Source organism: Salminus brasiliensis, chromosome 17, assembly GCF_030463535.1.
Source record: "Salminus brasiliensis chromosome 17, fSalBra1.hap2, whole genome shotgun sequence".
In the NCBI taxonomy this organism is placed as follows: Eukaryota; Metazoa; Chordata; class Actinopteri; order Characiformes; family Bryconidae; genus Salminus; species Salminus brasiliensis.
This window is the reverse complement of record NC_132894.1, coordinates 12,880,982-12,901,158: the sequence shown is the minus strand read 5'-3', so window position 1 is coordinate 12,901,158 and position 20,177 is coordinate 12,880,982. Positions and strand designations below refer to the sequence as shown.

General features: G+C 39.0%; 3 protein-coding genes across 5 annotated transcripts; 2 read left to right on the top strand and 1 right to left on the bottom strand.

The window, feature by feature from the left end:
* Positions 1–1,851: 1,851 nt before the first annotated feature.
* On the top strand, positions 1,852–6,076 carry ap1s2 (adaptor related protein complex 1 subunit sigma 2). Its single transcript, XM_072660086.1, has 5 exons — positions 1,852–1,946; positions 2,683–2,861; positions 3,803–3,911; positions 4,052–4,189; positions 4,696–6,076. The coding sequence occupies exons 2-5, from the start codon at positions 2,683–2,685 to the stop codon at positions 4,741–4,743; spliced, it is 474 nt and encodes a 157-aa protein (XP_072516187.1). The 5' UTR covers positions 1,852–1,946; the 3' UTR covers positions 4,744–6,076.
* Positions 6,077–7,899: 1,823 nt separating this feature from the next.
* zrsr2 (zinc finger (CCCH type), RNA-binding motif and serine/arginine rich 2) lies at positions 7,900–13,164 on the bottom strand. Of its 2 annotated transcripts, none has more exons than XM_072660647.1 (11): positions 12,935–13,164; positions 12,602–12,678; positions 12,058–12,160; positions 11,867–11,975; positions 11,695–11,778; positions 10,334–10,372; positions 10,113–10,228; positions 9,794–10,007; positions 9,657–9,712; positions 9,432–9,541; positions 7,900–8,938 (listed from the first exon to the last, which is right to left on the bottom strand). In XM_072660647.1, the coding sequence occupies exons 1-11, from the start codon at positions 13,051–13,053 to the stop codon at positions 8,052–8,054; spliced, it is 1,914 nt and encodes a 637-aa protein (XP_072516748.1). In that variant the 5' UTR covers positions 13,054–13,164; the 3' UTR covers positions 7,900–8,051. The 2 variants fall into 2 exon arrangements, with proteins under 2 accessions (XP_072516748.1, XP_072516747.1); XM_072660646.1 differs by having other exon boundaries at positions 11,695–11,781; positions 12,935–13,163.
* A 50-nt stretch (positions 13,165–13,214) lies between these two features.
* Positions 13,215–20,136, top strand: rbbp7 (RB binding protein 7, chromatin remodeling factor). Of its 2 annotated transcripts, none has more exons than XM_072660651.1 (12): positions 13,215–13,381; positions 14,663–14,807; positions 14,939–15,084; positions 15,394–15,567; positions 15,789–15,904; positions 15,989–16,149; positions 17,022–17,148; positions 17,505–17,582; positions 18,631–18,707; positions 19,062–19,119; positions 19,227–19,337; positions 19,439–20,136. In XM_072660651.1, the coding sequence occupies exons 1-12, from the start codon at positions 13,366–13,368 to the stop codon at positions 19,505–19,507; spliced, it is 1,278 nt and encodes a 425-aa protein (XP_072516752.1). In that variant the 5' UTR covers positions 13,215–13,365; the 3' UTR covers positions 19,508–20,136. The 2 variants fall into 2 exon arrangements, with proteins under 2 accessions (XP_072516752.1, XP_072516751.1); XM_072660650.1 differs by having other exon boundaries at positions 17,505–17,594.
* Positions 20,137–20,177: the final 41 nt, after the last annotated feature.

Here is a 20,177-nt window from a genome sequence, read left to right as displayed (position 1 = left end):
CGATACCGAACTTAGCGCGGACACCCGATCGCCATAGTCCGCTACAGCCCAGAACCCCTGAACTCAAACGATCCGCCAGCCTCAGCCTCCCAGTAACTTGGATTACAGGCACGAGCCACCGCACCCGGCGAGAACAGAGTCCGTCTAAGCGACCATCAAACTCACACAAGTTACACACACCCAAAGAGAGTCTAACAGAAAGTGGATTTGAAGTTATGATAAAAAACGGAGCAGCATCGTGCAAAGGTTTGGGCACTAGCTTGATTTGCTAAAAAAGCAATTCAAAAACCCCCTTTGACTTAATATTAATAATAACAACAATAATGATAACACCATTATAAATTTAGCTATGATGATCTGTGTAATATAATAACGTATAATGTATTTTTATTATTATTACTATTGTTATTATTATTAATAATAATAATAATAATAATTCTACTACCACTGCTACTAATTATATAATACATTTGATTTAGTATAAGAGTATTACTTTCTTTTCATGCGCAATTAGTGTTTATTTGCTTAATTTTCCACATTGAAAAAATAACATATGGAATGCACAAGAGTTTTTAGCATTTTTATTTTTGTGTATTGAAATTAAGCAATCAGAAAGAACTTGTGCTTTTTCTAAACGACTGAACATAGTTCAGTTTTGCTTTAATTTGATTACTTGTTTATCTGTTTACACTTTCAAGTTTCTCCGATTTATAAAAATCAACAATGCATTCAATATGTATCTGAGACTCCAGTTGTAGATGAAAATGTAACGGTGTAAACAGCGCCTCCCGCTGGGGAAAACACGAAGTGTTGAAATGATGGCGTGCAAAGTTCCGTTTTGTCCACGGGGAGGCAGTGTAGTGAAGAGGAGGATTTAACAGTGAAAGAGAAGATCTTCTCATTTCTGTACAGTTTTATAGGCAAGAAATGAATACAGACTAATTCTGAAATATTAAATGACTAAATTTCTGTCACAATATTCCAGTAAATCTAGAGTTTTCACTATTGGTTGTGGTGTTAAGATATAGAGTACATCCTTTTTATTAATGCTATGTGGAGTGTGTGTAAAACAATCCTTAAACACACATTGAAAATAATTATGTAAAGCGATTTTAATAAACTTGTATTATTATTTGAACACAGTTTTATTAAAGGATTTAAAAAAAAAAAGAAAAAAAGACTGAGTCCCGCTGTCTTGTTCAGGCTGCACTGCAGTGTCTATTCACAGGCGCGATCCCACTACTGATCGGCACGGGGGCTTTGACCTGCTCCGTTTCCGACCTGGGCCGGTTCACCCCTCTTTAGGCGACCTGGTGGTCCCGAGCTCCCTCAGGAGCACCATATCGATACCGAACTTAGCGCGGACACCCGATCGGCATAGTCCACTACAGCCCAGAACCCCTGAGCTCAAACGATCCGCCAGCCTCAGCCTCCCAGTAACTTGGATTACAGGCGCGCGCCACCGCGCCCGGCAAGAGCAGAGCTGATCTGAGCAGCTTTTAACCATCAGAGCCGCACATCCACTGCCTCCTGGTGGACAAAGTAGGAGTTACACACACTCAGAGTGTCTCTTACTGAGAGCGCCCTCTGGTGTTTGGCAATGCAATTAGACATTATTCCCTTTTTAAGACATGACTCAGTGAATAGCAAAACATCTGTTTAACATCAAAAACATTTAATTGAACAAGAAAGATATTAATCCTGCAGAAAACAGTTTCACCAGACTGTCTGTGTGGCTTATCTTTATTCTTCCAACTCAGAGGCAGTCTTGGCCAATGGTGAGCCTCAACGCTGAGAGTTTGAACCAATGAGAGCGTGTTCCCGCTTCATCAACTGAATAAACAAGTGAGGGGAAAAGAGTGATGAGGGACTCATCTCTGTGGATGAGAGCTAGCTAAATCCATGCGATCGAGTTCAGTCGTATTGTAAGAGTACGTTAAGGAAAGGTAAGGAGATTATTGTGCTTTATTCGGAGACAGTAACGCCAGCTTTTAGGCTGGTAGCTGTCGGTATGTGGTGTGTTAGCTCGCTGGTTAGCGGTTCAGTTTGCGTCATATGGAAAAAAAGGGAACCGGAATGTTAACTTGGCTATGCTAAACGCTGTGCTCTGAAAGCGTCCAAAACATTGATTTTAAAGAGTGAATATGGGGGTGTAACAGTTTATTTATGTGCTCTAGAGGTTTAGTATGTATTTGCTACTGCTCAACAAGCATTAGCTATTCTGGTTTTAACTACAGAGAGAGAGAAAAGAGATGTTTAACAAGGCCAACAAGTAACAGTTAGCTAGCTTGTGTGGACAATGCCGCATACGCTGGGGAGTGGCTGAGCACTACAGACAGCCCCCCAACGATATGAGTTGGCTGTGTCGGAGGGATTCATGTCAGAAATTAAGTTTTTACTGATGAACAAATTGATGCTGTGCTCACCCTGGTTTGCTGTAGCCAGTTTTATATCTTTGAATATATATAGCTAGCTAGCTATCTCTTCAAATCCTGAAGCAAATTACAGTTACTGTAATTTGTTATGGACTGCTATGCTACAGCATTACAATAATATAGTTAGCTAAATAAAATGAGATAATTTGTAATAATAAGTTTAATTAGTAGATATTTTATGGTTTCTTATAGTATTTTTGCAATTGGTATATTGGCTATAATTTCTTCTATTATGGTCCCCTGTTAGATGCAGTTCATGCTGCTGTTCAGTCGGCAGGGGAAGCTGCGACTGCAGAAATGGTACGTGCCCCTGTCTGATACCCAGAAGAAGAAGATCTCCCGTGAGGTGATCCAGATGGTGCTAGCTCGCAAACCCAAGATGTGCAGTTTCCTTGAGTGGAGAGACTTGAAAATTGTCTACAAGAGGTCAGTACTGTCATTGTGCAGAGGCATTTTCAGATCAGCGGCATTGTATTCACTCACTCATTCACTTCTTTGCAAACTCCTGCATGAGCTTTCACTCACTGGCCACCTTACCGAATGAAGTCCGCCCTCTGTAAAGGTCTGCAAGTACAGACTAGAGCTCACCTGATGTCATTCTCATCTGAACTCAGATTGCATGATGGGCCAGACTTAGCACAGCAGTGATCTTCATATGCTTAGTGCATGTTGAGATCAGTGTCTCTCTGACGTTGTGGTGTTTGCCAGCCAAGACAAAAGTGGTTTAATGCCACCTGTAGTCAGAAGGAAGTGCAAATTATGCATGAACTGTGATCAAATGTGTAAGTGTACACAAGCATAGTTGGCGGTGAGTGTTGGAGGCATCCTCCTCCTCCTCCTCCTCCTCCTCATCATCATCATTGTTGTCACAGTCTGGTTAAGGCCCAGACAAACTTGTAGCTTATATCACTTGTCTAATATTAGTTATTATATAATCTGCAGCACTAAGCCAGAGCAGTCATTTTAAATGGGAATTCTGGTTTTACTAGTTTTGTGAAATATCTGCATAATAAAATCATTAAGATGCAAACAGTCATTGCGGGTGGTTTGATGTGAGATGCTTTGTTCTGGAGAAAGTTACATTTCGATTAGCTTGCAGCGGTGGTGATGGGAACCAGACGTCTGAAGTGCTTAATGTCCCTTGGTTTCCAGATAAGCCATTTACCTACATTTTAAGTTTAAGGACACTAAACACAAGCTTGCATACAAGAACTTAGACATGTCAGTTCAATATTGTAAAAAACTCCTAGTCACCAAGTCTCAACAAAGTGTTATTGAACAGAAATTTGGTAGATTCCTTTTAAGTTTATTTCAGTCAGTTCAGTCTGTTCATATATGTTCTGATTGTTGTATCCTTTCTGTTTCAGGTATGCCAGCCTGTATTTCTGCTGTGCTGTGGAAGACCAGGAGAATGAACTAATAACCCTCGAGATCATCCACAGATATGTAGAGCTGTTGGACAAGTATTTTGGCAGTGTGAGTTTTATTTTAGTATGAGTTGCATGTTGGTCCTGGTTAGTGCTCAGTCTTTACCCAGACAAGTTTTTCATCAGTTACAATTTTCTCTGTTCTTATGCTTGTGCTGTACCTGTATATTTGTGTCCTGTCTCATTCAGGTTTGTGAGCTAGACATCATCTTTAACTTTGAGAAGGCATACTACATTTTGGATGAGTTTATACTGGGTGGGGAAGCTCAGGAGACGTCCAAGAAGATTGTTTTGAAGGCCATTGAACAGGCGGATATGTTACAAGAGGTGGGACAATCTGCACTCTTTATAGTATTATCTCAAGCTCACATTTTAATATTTGACTTTGTTTTGGTACTATATTTCCAAAAGTTGGAGCTTCATCCAGTAGTGTTGGGAGAGTTGGAGTGGTGTTTGTGCTCCAGAACTAATCATCCAACACTTGCACCTAACCTCACTAATGTTCTTGTGGTTTAATGCAGTCCAGTCCTCACAACAATGTTCCAACAGCTAGTGTAATTATTTCCTAGAAGAGTAGCGGTGGTTGCTGCTGCAAGGGTGGATAAACACCCTGTTAGTAACTTTAGTTTACAAACTTTGGACATGCAGGGCCAGATCAAACTGGCAGTCTTGCTTCTACAATCTCTAACCTTAAGCCACAAGTGCCCCCCCAAATGATTCTGTAATCATTCTGCTCTTAACAAACCTCAAGAATCACTGACTGTATTTACTCTTGAACACATGTGACAGCTTGGCCATAAGTGCAATTTTCACCCTTTCTTTTTCCCTTGCAGGAAGCAGAAGCACCACGCAGTGTACTGGAGGAGATCGGACTCACATAGACCTGAAGAGGTCCCATCTGTCCAGGACACCTTTTTTTTTTTCTTACTTTATTCTTTAGGTTGGTCCTTATTTTTCAATATTCAGATGCATCATTAAGTTTCTTGTTCATCATTTTGTATTCAAGTCACATAAAATGAACTTGCCTGGATTTACTGAAATGTGATGAGAAATGACCACACTAACCACACTAAGTCTTCTTGAGGGTAATTTTCTTGGAGCATTAACTAAAAATGTAGCTGTTAGCATTAAGTTCAGAGTCAGTATGTGAATAACTGTGAGAACTATAGCCTCATGATAGCTCAAAACAAACCAACACGTTGTCTTTCTTAAATTGACACTTCATTAATATGCCATATTACCTCATTCTATGCCCTCCACTGCCTTAAGACTCACTTTCACGGTTGGTGTATTTGGCCAGCATCTTATGCAACTTGGTGCAAGTTAATTTATGCTCAATGGAGGCTAAAAGTGTTTGTCTGTAAGAAATGGAATTAGGTGTTTGGGACCAAATGTTATATGCTGACTAGGAAAAAGGGGAATATCATAAATGGAATATACAGACAGGTGTGTGAGTTTGGAAGAATATGATGGGTTTAACCTTTATTGGTCAGTATTATGTGAATTTTAAAAAAGGGTACATATGTCAGTATTAACAACGGCATTACTTGGAATACTGAGACGGTTTCCCAGACATGGATTAAGCCTAGTATTGGGGACCTTCCCCAAAACAAACAATAAAAAAACAAAAAAACAAAAGCAACCCTATGAATGCTAGACCAATTTAGACCAATATTAGGCTTAATCTATGTTTGAAAACCCATCTATAAATGTTTTACCACCTATTGTGAGCATTATGGATGACTACATGTATTATAAGAAAGCTATTTCATGAATGATTTCTCAGTTAGCTGGGTAACTTAAATCCGCAGAGTCAGTAGCAATTTGTCGTTTGTAAAAGAGAATGGGGCTCTGCTAAACCTTCATTAATATAATAATGATCCATATTCTAAATCTTTGCCAGTGTTATCATTTCTGTTGCACTAATCACACTTGAGTATATAGTGACCTTTTAAGCCATAATCCTAGACTGTCCCAATAGAAAAACAAGGGATGTAGGACAGTCTTAAAGTTTGTCTTAATTACAAAACCTAACTGCTAACTTCATGAAATGCGCTCCAGGTTTCAGTTTATTTTTCATGCCAAAGAACCAACATTTCTATTCTATCCTTTTTCGTATCAATGGTTTTCATTTTACACTGTGATTCACTATGTAGCCTAGCTCTTGCAAATACTAAAGTCCTTTGAAAATAAAATTCAATTTTGTTAAGCTCATATATTTCTTGTGTTTTTTTTTTTTTTTGGCCACACCTATTATTATTGTACTACATTACAGAGATTAAGTAATCATTGGTATTGATTCTCCACCTGGCTGCATTTGAAATGAATAATTTAATACATACATACTGTCATCAAACATTTTATTACTGTACTGATAATTTGTATTTTCTTTGGATTTCAAAAGATGTAGGAAATATTCCTGTGAGATTCTGGTCTATGTTTACACGATTATGTCGCACGATTCCTGTAGATTGGCCTCTTCACGCCACTTTGAGACTTTGTGACAGGTGGTTGTTAGAAGATGGGTGAAAGGATGCACACAAATGGATCAGAAACAAATAGGTTGTGGATTTCAAGAGATGACTGATTGGTATTACCAGGCCCAAAGTGTACTAAAAACATTCCACACCACCTCCACCAGCCTGGACAGCGGACACAAGTCAGGTTGGGACAATTGTTTTGAGCTGTAGGTGCCAAATTCTGATTGTCTACTGTCTGCGTGCTTCAGCAAAAATCATGATTCAACAGACTAGAATTAGGTTTTAAGAGTATTTGTATTTTTATCCAGTATTGCGGAGCCTGTGCCCACTGTAGCTTCAGCCTTCTGTTCTAATACTTTCACTTATGATGGAAGAACTGTTGAACGCTAACACTGCTATACAGTGTGGTCCAAAAGTCTGACACCATATTGCCTGACCTTCATCTACTCATCAGAGGCTTTTGCACAAACATGACAGTCATTACAGTAAAAACAAATACTGAGAAATATACTCAAAGCATAATAGAAGCTTTTCTACTGGTTGATTTTGACCCTGCTTCAAGCAGCACAGTGGCTTGATGGTTAGGTTTTGGGTTAAGTCCCTATCTTGGTGTAGTGTCCATGTGGTTTCCCTGTCCACATGGGTTTCCTCAGACAAATGGGTGAATTGGCCACAAAAATTGCCCTGGTTTGCCTGTCTATGTATTGTGTGCCTATATAGATTGGTGGCTTGAAACCGTCCTCCAGGTGGACGATTACTATACAAAATCTAATGGTCAAGATTATAATCTGATATAATAATAATGATGATGATTGTAATTATAATTATCATACAATAATTCTGAATGAGCCAAGTTTAAAGTGGAAAAAATACACCACCACAGTTCCTTCTCACAAACCAAAGCATGACCTTACCTCATTTGAAACATGGCAGCATGAGCATGTATTGATGGCCAGCATACAACAGTTGGTTCCAGCCATGCAACCTGAACTGTATCACTCTGCTGAAAGCTGTTGCTATAAATTATGTAAGACACCAAGAAGTAACAGATATGCCCTGAGCAAAGGAAAACAAGAATGTCTAGAAACAAAACTGAACGGACTAAGACAAATGGTCAAGAAAAAAAATATTGAGTATTGAGTTCGTTACTCCATAAAATGAACAAGCCCTTGTTAAGAAACTGATTTGGCGGAAGGAAATGCTAACTTTAAAAGGTATGTTCGTGGTTTAATCTATTTATGTAAATAGATTTTGCCAGACAAGATCATACTAAAGTAATAGAACACTCCTGTTTGTGTTATTGTGAAACAACAGCACAACCTTTGATGAAATATGCTTCATCTGAATACTGCTTCATCACAGCTGTGCTGTTAGTTCACAATAACACACAACCTCGAGAGTTCTGTTGCTTTAGTATGATCTTGTCTGGCAAAATCCCCTGAAACAGACAGGAACTGAAAATGGTGGCATTACAGGCCTAAATGTCAGAATGTTACTTGGTTCATCAAAGCATCCATCTTATTAGTTATTAAAGAATTCACACAAATTTCCACAAAATTCTGAAAACAATTTTAATTCTAATAAAATAACATTTATTTACATATCTATAGGTAGGCAAAGCAGTGTTTCACCAGACAATATACCAATTTAGTTGAAACCAAATAAATCAGCCACTGCTTTAAGGAAACTGAAAGGGAATATCTGTAGTTTCACACATTAAGCGAAGTGTTAGTTTCAGTAGCAACGCTGGTATTTGTGACATCAATTTTTTGCAGGTTTTCATCTTCTACCTGACACAACGTACGTGAATGATTCTCTGTATTATCTTGTTGTGCTGCGAGTGGCTCAGTGATTTCTGAATTGTCTCCAGACTTTTCTGTGTTCTGTGCGTTTTGCTGTTTTAGGGCTCCTTCATCCTCATCTTCTGACTCTTTACCAGATTCTGCAGAAGAGCTACCACTGTGGGATTTGCTTTTCTTTTTCTTTTGTTTCTTCTTGCTCTTCTTCTTTTTCTTCTTCTTAGAGCACTTGTGGTGATATGAGGAAGTAACTGCATCCGTAGAGGCATCACAACCCTTGGGGCTTTTGCTGTTTCTCTTAACTGATCCATTTCTGGACGACTCCTCTGGGCTGCCTGATTCTGACCTTCTAAAAGACCTCTTTCTCGAGTCTGTGAGAGAACGCTGATGTCCATCTCGGCCTCTGCTGCGTGACCTTCGTCTTTCACGACTTCTACTTCTCCTGTTTCGCTCGCTGAAGGAAGCTTGTCCTCTTCTTAGTGAAGATCTCTGGCTTTCTCTGCTTCTGCTACGACTCCGTCTCTCTCTACTATTGTTTCTTCTCCTCCTCTGACTGGACCCCTCACGACTCCGACTATTTCGCTCACTCCATCGGCGGTGGAATCGCCCAGGGCTGTAGCTGCGCTGGGACAGTGTACGGTCTCTGCGCTCCGAATGCCAACTAGCCAAACCTCCCCCGCGGTCAGGGGACAAATGGAGGTCGCGGTCTGCCTCCCAAAATTCGTTAGTCGGGTTTCGAAATACATGAAGGAAGTTGCAATGCTTTCCCTTTGGACACTTCTGTCTGTCAAAAAGCCCTGAAACAAAAGATTTTAAAACCAGTATAAGGGGAATTTTATTATAATGTAACTTAATTCTCAACCGCATAGTTCCTGTACTAAATTTATGTATACACCTTTTTATATACACATCTGACAGGCTTTGCAATATACAGTGCTGCATTAAAAAAAAAATTATAAACAGACAGTCATTAATATATGTTCGCTCAGATATTTCAAGATTCAACCGGACTGTTTTGGTATCAAAACATCATAATAGCTTTTAAGCACTACATTTGTGTGTGACAGAATTTACAGATATTTGCACATATTGCTTTCCACTGAACTGCTCAGAAATGTTTGGTGCTGGTATTAAGGTTCATGGCAGAGATGTGCGGGTTGCTTGCACAGAAATGTTATAATTCTAGTTTAAATACTAATTTAATCTTTATAATGTTTCTATTAGAATGATTGTACTGTACTTTCCTCTTAAAAACACTTAGCTGTTTCTTATAAATTTCAGATATCTTACCACATATTGCGGTTTTCCATTTGGTTACGGGAGAGAACTCGCACTGTAGTTGCTTTCCTGCATACCACCGCCCATTAAACATCATAAAGGCCTCTTTGCACTGATCCTCCCTGCACAGAAGATAAAACCCACAAAGAAATAGTCAGAAACCATCAACAACTGGTCCTTGTCACATTGCTTTCTGTATCCATATGTAATACAGGCAGAAAAATGTTTCTTACTTACGTGTCATACTGTACATAAACATTGCCTCTCAAGTGAGGTTCAAAGTTGCAGCTCACCTAAAACAATGCAAAAAATAGTTTAGGGTCTTCTGACCCCTACAGTTCTGGCTTTTACAGAATCCATTTAGCTTTTGTTACCTTGAACTGAACAACTTTCCCTGCATTCCTGAACTCTGGTAGCACATCTTCATAAAAGTCCAGAAATTGCTGGTATATTTCCTCCTCGCTGTACTCTAGACTAGCATCTGTGTCGTAGTCGTCACGTTTGCTCTGCTCCATCCCAAAAGTAACAAACATACTCCGAACCATCAAAGTGCTGCTCGATACTGGGTGATCATGCTTTCGGGAGCATCTGTCCATATAAAAGCCAAAAGGTCAGGACAAACTACTGAACATCGTCCACAAGTAAATAGCATTCAATCTCCAAACCACACTATATATATAAAGTATATCTTACCTGTCTCCAAATCTGCAAGCTCCAGTTTTAAGGAAGAAGGGACAGTTTGCCCTGTCCTTTTCTGTCCCAAAGTCCACTGGGGCATCAGGGTTTTTCCAGGCACCTCCATTTTCCAGCTGCACAATTTTCCCAGACACCACCCAATCAGAAACAAGCATATTAAATTAAATAGAACATGCAACCATACAGAAGTTTTTACATGCAAATGTATTCATGGATACCTGGCTTTCTGCTTGGTCCAACATTTTCTGTACAGCTTCCTACAAATGGTGCAAACATATAGTATGGCTGATGAAAACCTGCAGTGAGCTAGCACATATCTGTTAGCAGTAGTTAAGACCACAGATTAAAGTAGGATATTTGTGATTCAAACTTTTTCTTGACAGCAAAGATGGACAGGAGAAATTCCAATGTATTAAACATTGACCGCTACATTGTGTTGCACTACATCATCAAAAGATACATTTTCTTCTGTGGAAGAAGATGCCTGTAGGCCCTTTCTTTTGTGTGCATCTTGGTTAAGGAATAGCATGAAACAAGCATTACGCAGAACAATCAACAGTTTATCACAGAACAAAATCACTGGTGGCTTTCACACATGAAATCAGCTCTATAGTATCCAATCAGTAAATACATATTTTATTGGATGAGTGATCAACTTAAATGTATTGGTGTAATCCATTAATTATAACCGCCTTGCTCATCTGAATGAAATAAATGAATCAAATCCTATTTAATTACAGATAGATGTATGAAGTGATTGGAATGTGCTTATCTTTTGAACCTTTACAGGTTTCAAACAATGAAACTTAGGAAATAGGAAACTTAAAAGTCTTAAAATAAAAAAAATGAAAATTATGTTTTGCATCATTTTAGAATCCCTTGTTGTTCCCAAAGAACACTGACTGACAGTTCACACCCTAAAAACTAAATATTTTAAGTGTGTGCAGATAAAGCACTGTAACAAAATAAGCCCCCCAGAATTGCTTTCAGAATTGCCTCCAGCATTCAAGCATAGGTGGAACCATAAGTTGGTCCAGGAAAATCTCCTGCCTTTTACACTTTTGTGTGTACCTGAGGTGCATTTCATTTCACAAAGCAGGGTTTCTCAGGGTTTAGTCAGTCCAACGATATAAGAACTGAGGAACATTCCTATAAGACAGTCCTCAACCTCTGCGTTAGCTGGCTGATTTGCTTCTTTGTGAAATACTCTCTAATACAACTAATCTGATTATTCACAAGCCATACCCAAGTTAAAGGTGATGTGCTGGAGCAGAATAACATAAAAATGTGCAGAACAGGGGGTTGAAAACCTGCACTCTAATAGCATGCAGTCAGGTGCCTAGTTATGATTATGGACAGTGGTTTTCACAAAAGATTGTCAATGAGAAACCATCAGAAATCTGTAAATGTATATTTTGAGAAACTGTTCTGAACATAATTTTTCAAAATTGTATTAAATTCGCAGATTTAGGTGAACCTTTCCTGAAAACAAGTTCAGTGACATGGATATGAAAGCAGGGAGTGAGAGGATATATGGATATCAGCCTCTTTCACTTTATCCTCCCAGTGCAGGGGTCACCTCTCTGTCTCTCTTCTTCTGCTGCTTCTGCTCCTGCTCCTCCCTCTCTTTCTTCTGCTGTTCCTCCCATTCCTCCCGGATTCTCTTCTGTAGACATTGAAACAAAATTCAAATCAGATCTTAGATTTCTGAATTGTGAGAGGATTCAGTTTTACTAAAGCTCTTTGTTTACCTCCTCTTCCTCCCTTCTCCTTTGAGCAGCATCCTCCTTCTCTTTTATCAGCCTGAATTCCTCCTGAGCAATTCGTTCCCTCTCCACCCATTCCTGGTGTAAACGCTCTCTGTATTGGCAAAACATACCATTTCAATAAATTCAGTAGTACTGACATCTAAGCACTAGGACTACAGGCACACATGGCCTACCTGTCCTGATCAGCTTCCTTGTCATCTCCATCATCAACCTTATCATCATCATCATCATCATCATCATGTTGGTCTTTTTGGGCAACTTCTGGCTGATCAATAGCTATACAAGAACAGTTACAAAAATAATGTAAACAACTTTATTACAAAACATGACTAACAACTGCATTATAACACACTTTTTCCTGAAAAATAGAAAAAAACAATTAGAGCTTGGTGAGATTGCCTATGTTTTGCAGGATTTTTCAATTATGTCTGTCACTGCTGATTTCTTTACACTGACAGACTCTATAACACAAGTATACAACCCAAAACAGAGAATATACTCTTCAGTTTAACGCATACATGTTAAAGAGAAGTGTGATGATATTTTTTGAAGGTTTTCTTTGGGTAGAAAGCAGGCAGCATATTTGCAACCATGTCTTGTAATAACTTTCTTTAAGGGAACTTTTAGGGTTAATAGACTGCTGATGAAGATACAGTAGAAGTCTCCTGATGAAGATACAGTAAGTACACAGGGTGTGAATGGTAAATGTTAACGTACATGATCTGAGTTTAGCAAGAGCTTGACGTTTTCGTTTCCTTCGGTCTCTCTTCAGCAAGGCTCGTCTCTGTTTTCCACTGAGAAAAACACAGAATTTCAAATTCAGTAACAGAAAGACTAAACAGCACAGAGTTTATATCACTTTATATTTAGTCAAGAACGCTTTTTTTAAACACATTTAAAAAAAACTTATTATTATTATCTACAAGAATTCAAATATAACCATACTGACTGAAGCTACACGGTAGAAGCTTGCCTATTTGAGTTAGCTAGCTATCTACCTTAGCTAGCTAGTGCTATCATTCACCAACATAGCTAGCGCTAGCTATCTACCTCAGCAGTGCAGCTCCAGACTGCTGCTCCAGTGTCTCAAATACAGGCTCTACTGACTGGGTTTCAGCGGTGAGACTTAAAGTTCCAGCCAAACCCTGACAACACTCCGTTGATAACATTTTAGCACATCGTTGGAGGATTTGACGAGACGTTGGTCAGATATTTACAAACATAACGAGTCGATATGAGCCTGTTTGGAGGCTCCGCACGATGATGACGGCACACAGCCCATGTTCTGTCGCTCTGCAATGACGTAGATCTCAGGCAGGCGTCACGCCGTTTCTGCGCACTTCGGATTGGAGAAGTGAGGAGAGAGATCCGCGCTGGGGAGAAGTTAAAATAACGAAACTGCTTCGCATAGTGGGCAGCTCGCGTCGAGGCGGTCGTATTCAGAGTTCTGCAACTCTTGGTTCTGCAGAGGACTCTCGGAAATGGCAGACAAAGAAGGTAAAGTTGTGGAGGAGTGAGGAGGGGCGCGCTTTGTTTGGTCGCGGTGTCGGAGGCTAACTGGGTTAGCTCACCAGTTTTGGCGCCGCTGTTGTAGCTAGCTCAGAGTGGCGCGAGCGCTAGATAGCTGGTCACTTCACTCACATAGACGGAGATCAAACCTTTTACACCTCGTGCTGTTAGTAATCACGTCCTGTTATTAAATAGTCTGGCCCTTTCCGTTAATAAGGGGCATCGGTGGACGCTAAAATGACGTAGAGTCAGTTAACCTAGCTAGGTAATGGGATGTACCGCTGATTAATTAATGTTCGTCAGACTCACAGCACTTAGCTACGTTCACTGGCCTCTTTAGTGGTCCTTAGTTTTTTTTTTTAGAGAGGGTACTAGCTATTGCTACGTAATTGAGTATATACCAAATAATCCTATTCACTAGGGCTGTACGATGTGGTAAAAAAAAAATACCTGCTGTATCACGATACTTAGCTAAATATATCTTTCTCGATACACGATATTCATCACAAGACATGTAATCACAGAAGAAATAGCTACATCAGCAGCAACAGCATTTTAACAGCAAGCTACTATTCAGATATGCTCCCGTACTAAATACATTGATTTTTATTATTCAGCATCTGCTGCACTTCATCTAGATAATTAAACATGTCTACTGACACTGTTTGTAAAGAAACCTGCAGTTGATCAGTGTTTATTAAGTACTAACAATATCCTCGATATGCTTAGAAAAGCATATTGTGTATCATAACACAATTTATTACAATACAATAAAATATTGTCATTCTAACTAGAGGTGGGTGGGTATGTAGGGCTGAGCAATATGACAATAAGCCCGATGTGACATTTTCACTGTATGCTGGGGTTTTTTTTCTGACATGTTCCAAGATGGACAAAAAGGCCCCAAATAATAAAATAAATCCATCAAATAATTCTATTGGACTGATTGCGTTCTCTAATGGATCATATAGTTGTTCTAGTTGGTGTTCTAGATATAATTATTATATCAGCAATGTGCTCCAAAAAGCGAAATGTGAAGTTATTGTAATGTAATTTTTTTATGCCAGTGATGCATGTGTTGTCCATTCCTACATTTAACCATATCAAAATAAGTGTTGCACTTTTTGTAGACCTACTTTTATTATTGTTTATTAGTATCAAGAGATGTATGCAAAAAAAAATGTATAGCTTCATTAGCCTAGAATTTCTGTATAGGTGCATCCTTACCAAAATCCTAAGTGCATCTTGCTTTGCTGTCTTTCTTTGTAGTGTACGATGATGCTGTAGAGGAGCGGGTAATAAATGAAGAATATAAAATATGGAAGAAAAACACTCCTTTTCTCTATGACTTGGTCATGACACACGCACTCGAATGGCCAAGTTTAACGGTGCAGTGGTTGCCCGATGTGAACAGGTAACCAGTCTAGTCTGCTGCCTTGCTAATATTGATTAATTATATAATAGAACTCTTTGTGGTTAATTGAAGAATCAGTCTTTACCAGTGAGCAAACTCAATTATTGTTTTATTGTACGTCCCTTCTTTAGGCCAGAAGGAAAGGACTATGCTGTTCACAGACTGGTGTTAGGGACACACACTTCTGATGAGCAGAACCACTTGGTGATTGCCAGTGTTCAGATCCCAAACGACGATGCTCAGTTTGACGCTTCACATTACGACAGCGAAAAAGGAGGTTTGTAATGTACACTGCGGTAAACTGTTTTTAGTAATTGGGCTGCCATCTCGAATGCTGAAATTGTTTTGTTGTTTGTTTTTCTCAGCAGGTTAGTTCATTTGCTGAATATTTGGTGGGAAGTGGAGGTTCACATGGTTGAAGTGTTTGAAAGACCAAGAAAGGAAAACGTATTAATTATGAAGGATGGTGTTATCCCTGTGCTCAATATCCTTGATTTTCTTTTTTCTTTTTCTATTAAATATTAGACTGACTTCAGTATAGTCTTGATTGACAGTGTTTCATGTGTTACTGAATTTCCTCTTTTAGAGTTTGGTGGGTTTGGATCTGTGAGTGGCAAGATTGAGATTGAGATTAAGATCAATCATGAAGGAGAGGTGAACCGGGCCAGGTACATGCCACAGAATCCCTGCATCATTGCCACAAAGACCCCTACGTCAGACGTGCTAGTCTTTGACTACACTAAACACCCCTCCAAACCAGGTGAGTAAAAGATGATGCTTACAGTCTGCTTCACTCATATTCCCTCCTGTTGTAAAATTGGAAAATAAGGGACTTTAAAATGAGTTCTAGAGAAGTAGAATGGCCTTGGTAGCCCTACTTTATTTCCAGTGGGTGTTTGGGGAATGACAGAAGCACTAAATAATAATAAAGCTACAGTTTTTTTGGTTTAGTTTTTTAAAAACTTTATTTCTATTTTGCAGACCCCAGTGGAGAGTGCAGTCCAGACTTGAGACTGAGGGGACATCAGAAGGAGGGCTATGGTTTGTCCTGGAACCCCAACCTGAGTGGAAATCTGCTCAGTGCGTCAGATGATCATGTGAGTTTGCAGTTCTTAAAGCATAGAAAAGGGACACTTTGCCCGGTCATTCAAATAACAATTTCAAACATGCCTTTTCTACAGACAATCTGTCTATGGGACATCAGTGGATCTCCTAAGGAAGGAAAGATTGTAGACGCCAAGACTATCTTCACAGGCCACACTGCAGTGGTGGAGGATGTGTCTTGGCACCTTCTCCATGAATCACTTTTTGGTTCAGTTGCTGATGACCAGAAACTCATGATGTGAGTAAGGCTGCACAGTTAATCATATCTTAATCAGGTATTGTATTGTGCCAGTTGTAATGTAATCATTTGTAATTAGAAGCAGTACTTATTTGGGAATTTGACTAAATGTACAGTGGCAGCGTAGACTGTAATTCTGTTTTATAGGTGTTATCTTTCATCAGAAAAACTGTAGTCAGTCACTTCACTTTACTTAATAACAATGCAGCTGTTGGGCCATGGCACCTGAACTCAATAATTAGGAGGATAAACTGTGACTGTAAAAACATAAGTCTTACATGTAAAAATGGCAAATATTAGAAATAAACATTTATGACTGAACATTTTTATATTGGCCACATGAATTACATTTATACAACTGCCATTTATTAATTGTACAGCAAATAAACTCCCTGAACAAAAATGAATCACCTTGCATGTCTAAGGATGATTGGGCTAAAAGTACTTTGTGACTGTGTGAAGTGGTACAGTGCAGTCTTGTTCAATGTGTGAAAAAAATCTTAGTCCACCGGAGCTTCTAGTCATTCTTGCACAGAAATGAACAGAGGTCTCTTTGTGTGCCTCTTTGCTCAATATGTTCATAGTATGCATAGTATGACTTTTTTTGAAGCAATTTTTGCCTGGAAGCAAAGAGATTTTCATTCACAAGCTGTGAAACACGCTAGCGGTCCCTGTCTGTCCGTTGTACCTTTCGGCCACAATTCTGACGAGAATTCCGTGTAGACTGAGACTTTTGCCACTGCTGATAGACCCATATGATCGTATGCTTTGAAACGGCTGCAAGTTCAGCTCTTTCCTTATATTGGTCAATGTTGTTGAGTTGTAGGCATTTTCATGAAGATCTCATAAGAACACTTTGCATGTCTTAACAGTTGGGACACAAGATCCAATAATACAGCTAAGCCTAGTCACTCAGTGGATGCCCACACTGCTGAGGTGAACTGCTTGTCCTTCAACCCCTACAGCGAGTTCATCCTGGCCACTGGCTCTGCAGATAAGGTTTGTACAGCACACAGACAAACACAGAAAACTTGACTATTGAAGTCTCTCCTAATAACACTTGTTGCTGTTGGGACAAAACCTTGTATCTCCATTTGTAATGCTTTCAAACTAATTTTTAATAATGTGAATAAACACCACACATCAATTACATTGTGTAGAAATTCCATGAATGGACTGATAGGATTTCTTAAATTACATGGAATAAAAAAAATAATTAATTCCTTTAAAAAGGTGAGTGTTTTTCCTTTTCATGTAAAGTTGTTGTTTTGGAGAGAAGAGGTTTGGTTCTCTCAGCAGCAATATACTCATAGCAGTTAGGAGTCTATGGTTATTTTTTTTGTTTCTTCCTACAGACTGTGGCGCTTTGGGATCTACGTAACCTGAAGCTGAAGCTTCATTCTTTCGAGTCGCACAAAGATGAAATCTTTCAGGTAACACTTACAGTATGTGACAAACTTACTGCTCTATCAGTTGACAGATTTTAGGCCGCATCCACGTGTATATTTTTGAAAACGTAGGTTTTTCTCTCTGTCTCAGCAGCATTTCTGCAAATCTTTATGGCCACACAAGAAAACAAAACCACCCCCCAAATGCTCGTGATTATACCACCCCAGCAGGGGGTGCCAACACATCACAAAATTAGAGGTCAGATTTATCAAGCAGCAATGTCTTAGAAACGCCATCTTGTACTCAGTTAAAACCATTAAAAAAATGAAAAAATAAAATCCCATAGGCTTGTGGCGATGCCACTGTCTCTAGATCACCCATCCACTCCGGCAGAAAAATTCCCTCAGGCAGAAAAGTAGCTGTCCATTCCAGAATGTAAGGACCTGAAGTTCTGTCACAATGTAATGAAAGAGAAAACCCAGTCATAAGTCAGCAACAAGCATACGCAAGTTAACATTGTGATGTCTGAGTTTTCAATATGCTGCGTTTTGTCCATCCACAAACACTGAAATGAGAGATTAAAACAAATCTCCACCATGAAGCACCTTTTTCAGTAACCTTAAATGCCATTTGTGTGGATGGGAGGCCAAAACGCAGATAAAAGACTACGTTTTTAAAAATATCCACAATATATCAGTCTGTTGTTTGTGTAAGGCTGCTGCTAATGAGTATTTGGTAATTATTTAAACGCTAGTTTTTTTTTGTTTTTTTTTATTAATACAGCAATTTAATCAATTCATTGTCATAACGGTGATTCATTTAACCTACAGCAAGAACTACCAAACCATATCAAGAACAAAGTTAGCCTGCGGGTTTCTGACCAGAACCGTGAGCATGTTTATGTTCTCTGGTTCAAGCACGCTTTTCTGTAGCAGGTTATTGGAAGTTTAAAAAAAAAACAAAACAAAACAAAAAACATTCAGCACTGATGCACTTGATTACATTGACATTTTAATACTCATTGTTAAGTTCTTGAAAGTATTTTGGGAAATACAAGACTGTTTTGCACTCACAGTAAATTACTTGCGACAGGTTCAGTGGTCCCCTCATAATGAGACAATTCTGGCTTCCAGTGGTACAGACAGACGACTTAACGTGTGGGACTTGAGGTAAGGCATTGTTTTCCTGTTTTAGTGAAATAAGGATAAGTGTTGTAAGCTGAGCCATGTTGTCAACTTTCTAAAGTGCTCCAGATGTTTGTTTGTTTTTTATATATGAAAAATAAATTTAATATAGCCATAATAGGCTACAATAACAGTAGCCTGTATGGTAATATAACATGACCTTTAATATTAGAGCAATTTATTAAACTTGCAGCAAAAACTACTAAACCATATCCAGGGCAGTGCTGGCTTGCAAGGTTCTTTGCAGCTGCATGAGCATGTGATTTTTGGTTTGAGCAACTTTCTCTGTGGCTAGTTTACTTAAGTATATGAAGCAAGTTGTGCTTGATGTTCTTGCAGTAAAATTGGAGAGGAACAGTCTGCTGAGGATGCTGAAGATGGGCCTCCTGAATTGCTTGTGAGTCCTCAACTATTCATGCTGCTGTGTAATTCGTTATGGTAAATGCATGCAGCTACATTTCTTTGTTGGTGCACAATTCAATCTTTCTCAAATGTGTCCAACAGTTCATTCATGGTGGGCACACAGCAAAAATCTCTGATTTCTCATGGAATCCGAATGAACCCTGGGTGATCTGCTCTGTGTCTGAGGACAACATTATGCAAGTTTGGCAGATGGTCAGTGCTGACTTTGTTCTTGATAGAAATGGAGAAGCTTTGTTGAATTATTAATTTGGCAGTTTCATGATTTTGTTAAACTCTGTTTGTCCTTCTTTTAGGCTGAGAACATCTATAACGATGAGGAACCAGACACCCCTGCCTCAGAGCTTGAGAGTCAAGCGTCATAACATCTTAATCCACCACGGAACAGCAGGGTTCACATCTCATAGGAATGAAGTACCAACAAAGCTTCATCCTTTCTCAGTCTCCTGGGATGGATTAAACAAAACAAATAAAAGGCTGTATTTCAGGTCTTCATCCAGAGACCATATTCCAATTAAACTGGTTACTGGATTTATTATTATTTTTTTACTTTGTCATTAAGTATTATACAGCATCCCTTTTTCCCCTCTGCACTCTGTGAACTTCAGGTGTGTGTAGAACTTTCCTTTAGAAACGGTATACCACATCGTGTCAGATATGTTTTCTTGATATCGGGCCACGATATCAGGCTGTTTTGGATGCTTTTCTTACCAAACAGTTGTGGGAAAAGATTTTGTAGACAGAGACAGTTTGTTGCTTTCAGCAAATGCACTTGAGCGGACGCTACTGTTGAATCATTTTTCAAAATTGGAGCAGAGTAAAGCAGTTCTCCAATCCATTTTTAGTTTTTATGCGTAAACCTGAGGTCAACTGCAATAAAAAAAGTTTTGTAATACCTTTTAAAATGATTGCTCATTTTGTATTCCTAAAATGTTAATAATGGTTACCATTATGTAATTCCACACAGGAATAAAGTACAAATGATACTAAAAGATCTCTTGTGAATCTGTGAATGTTTTCTTTTTGCAAACAGCA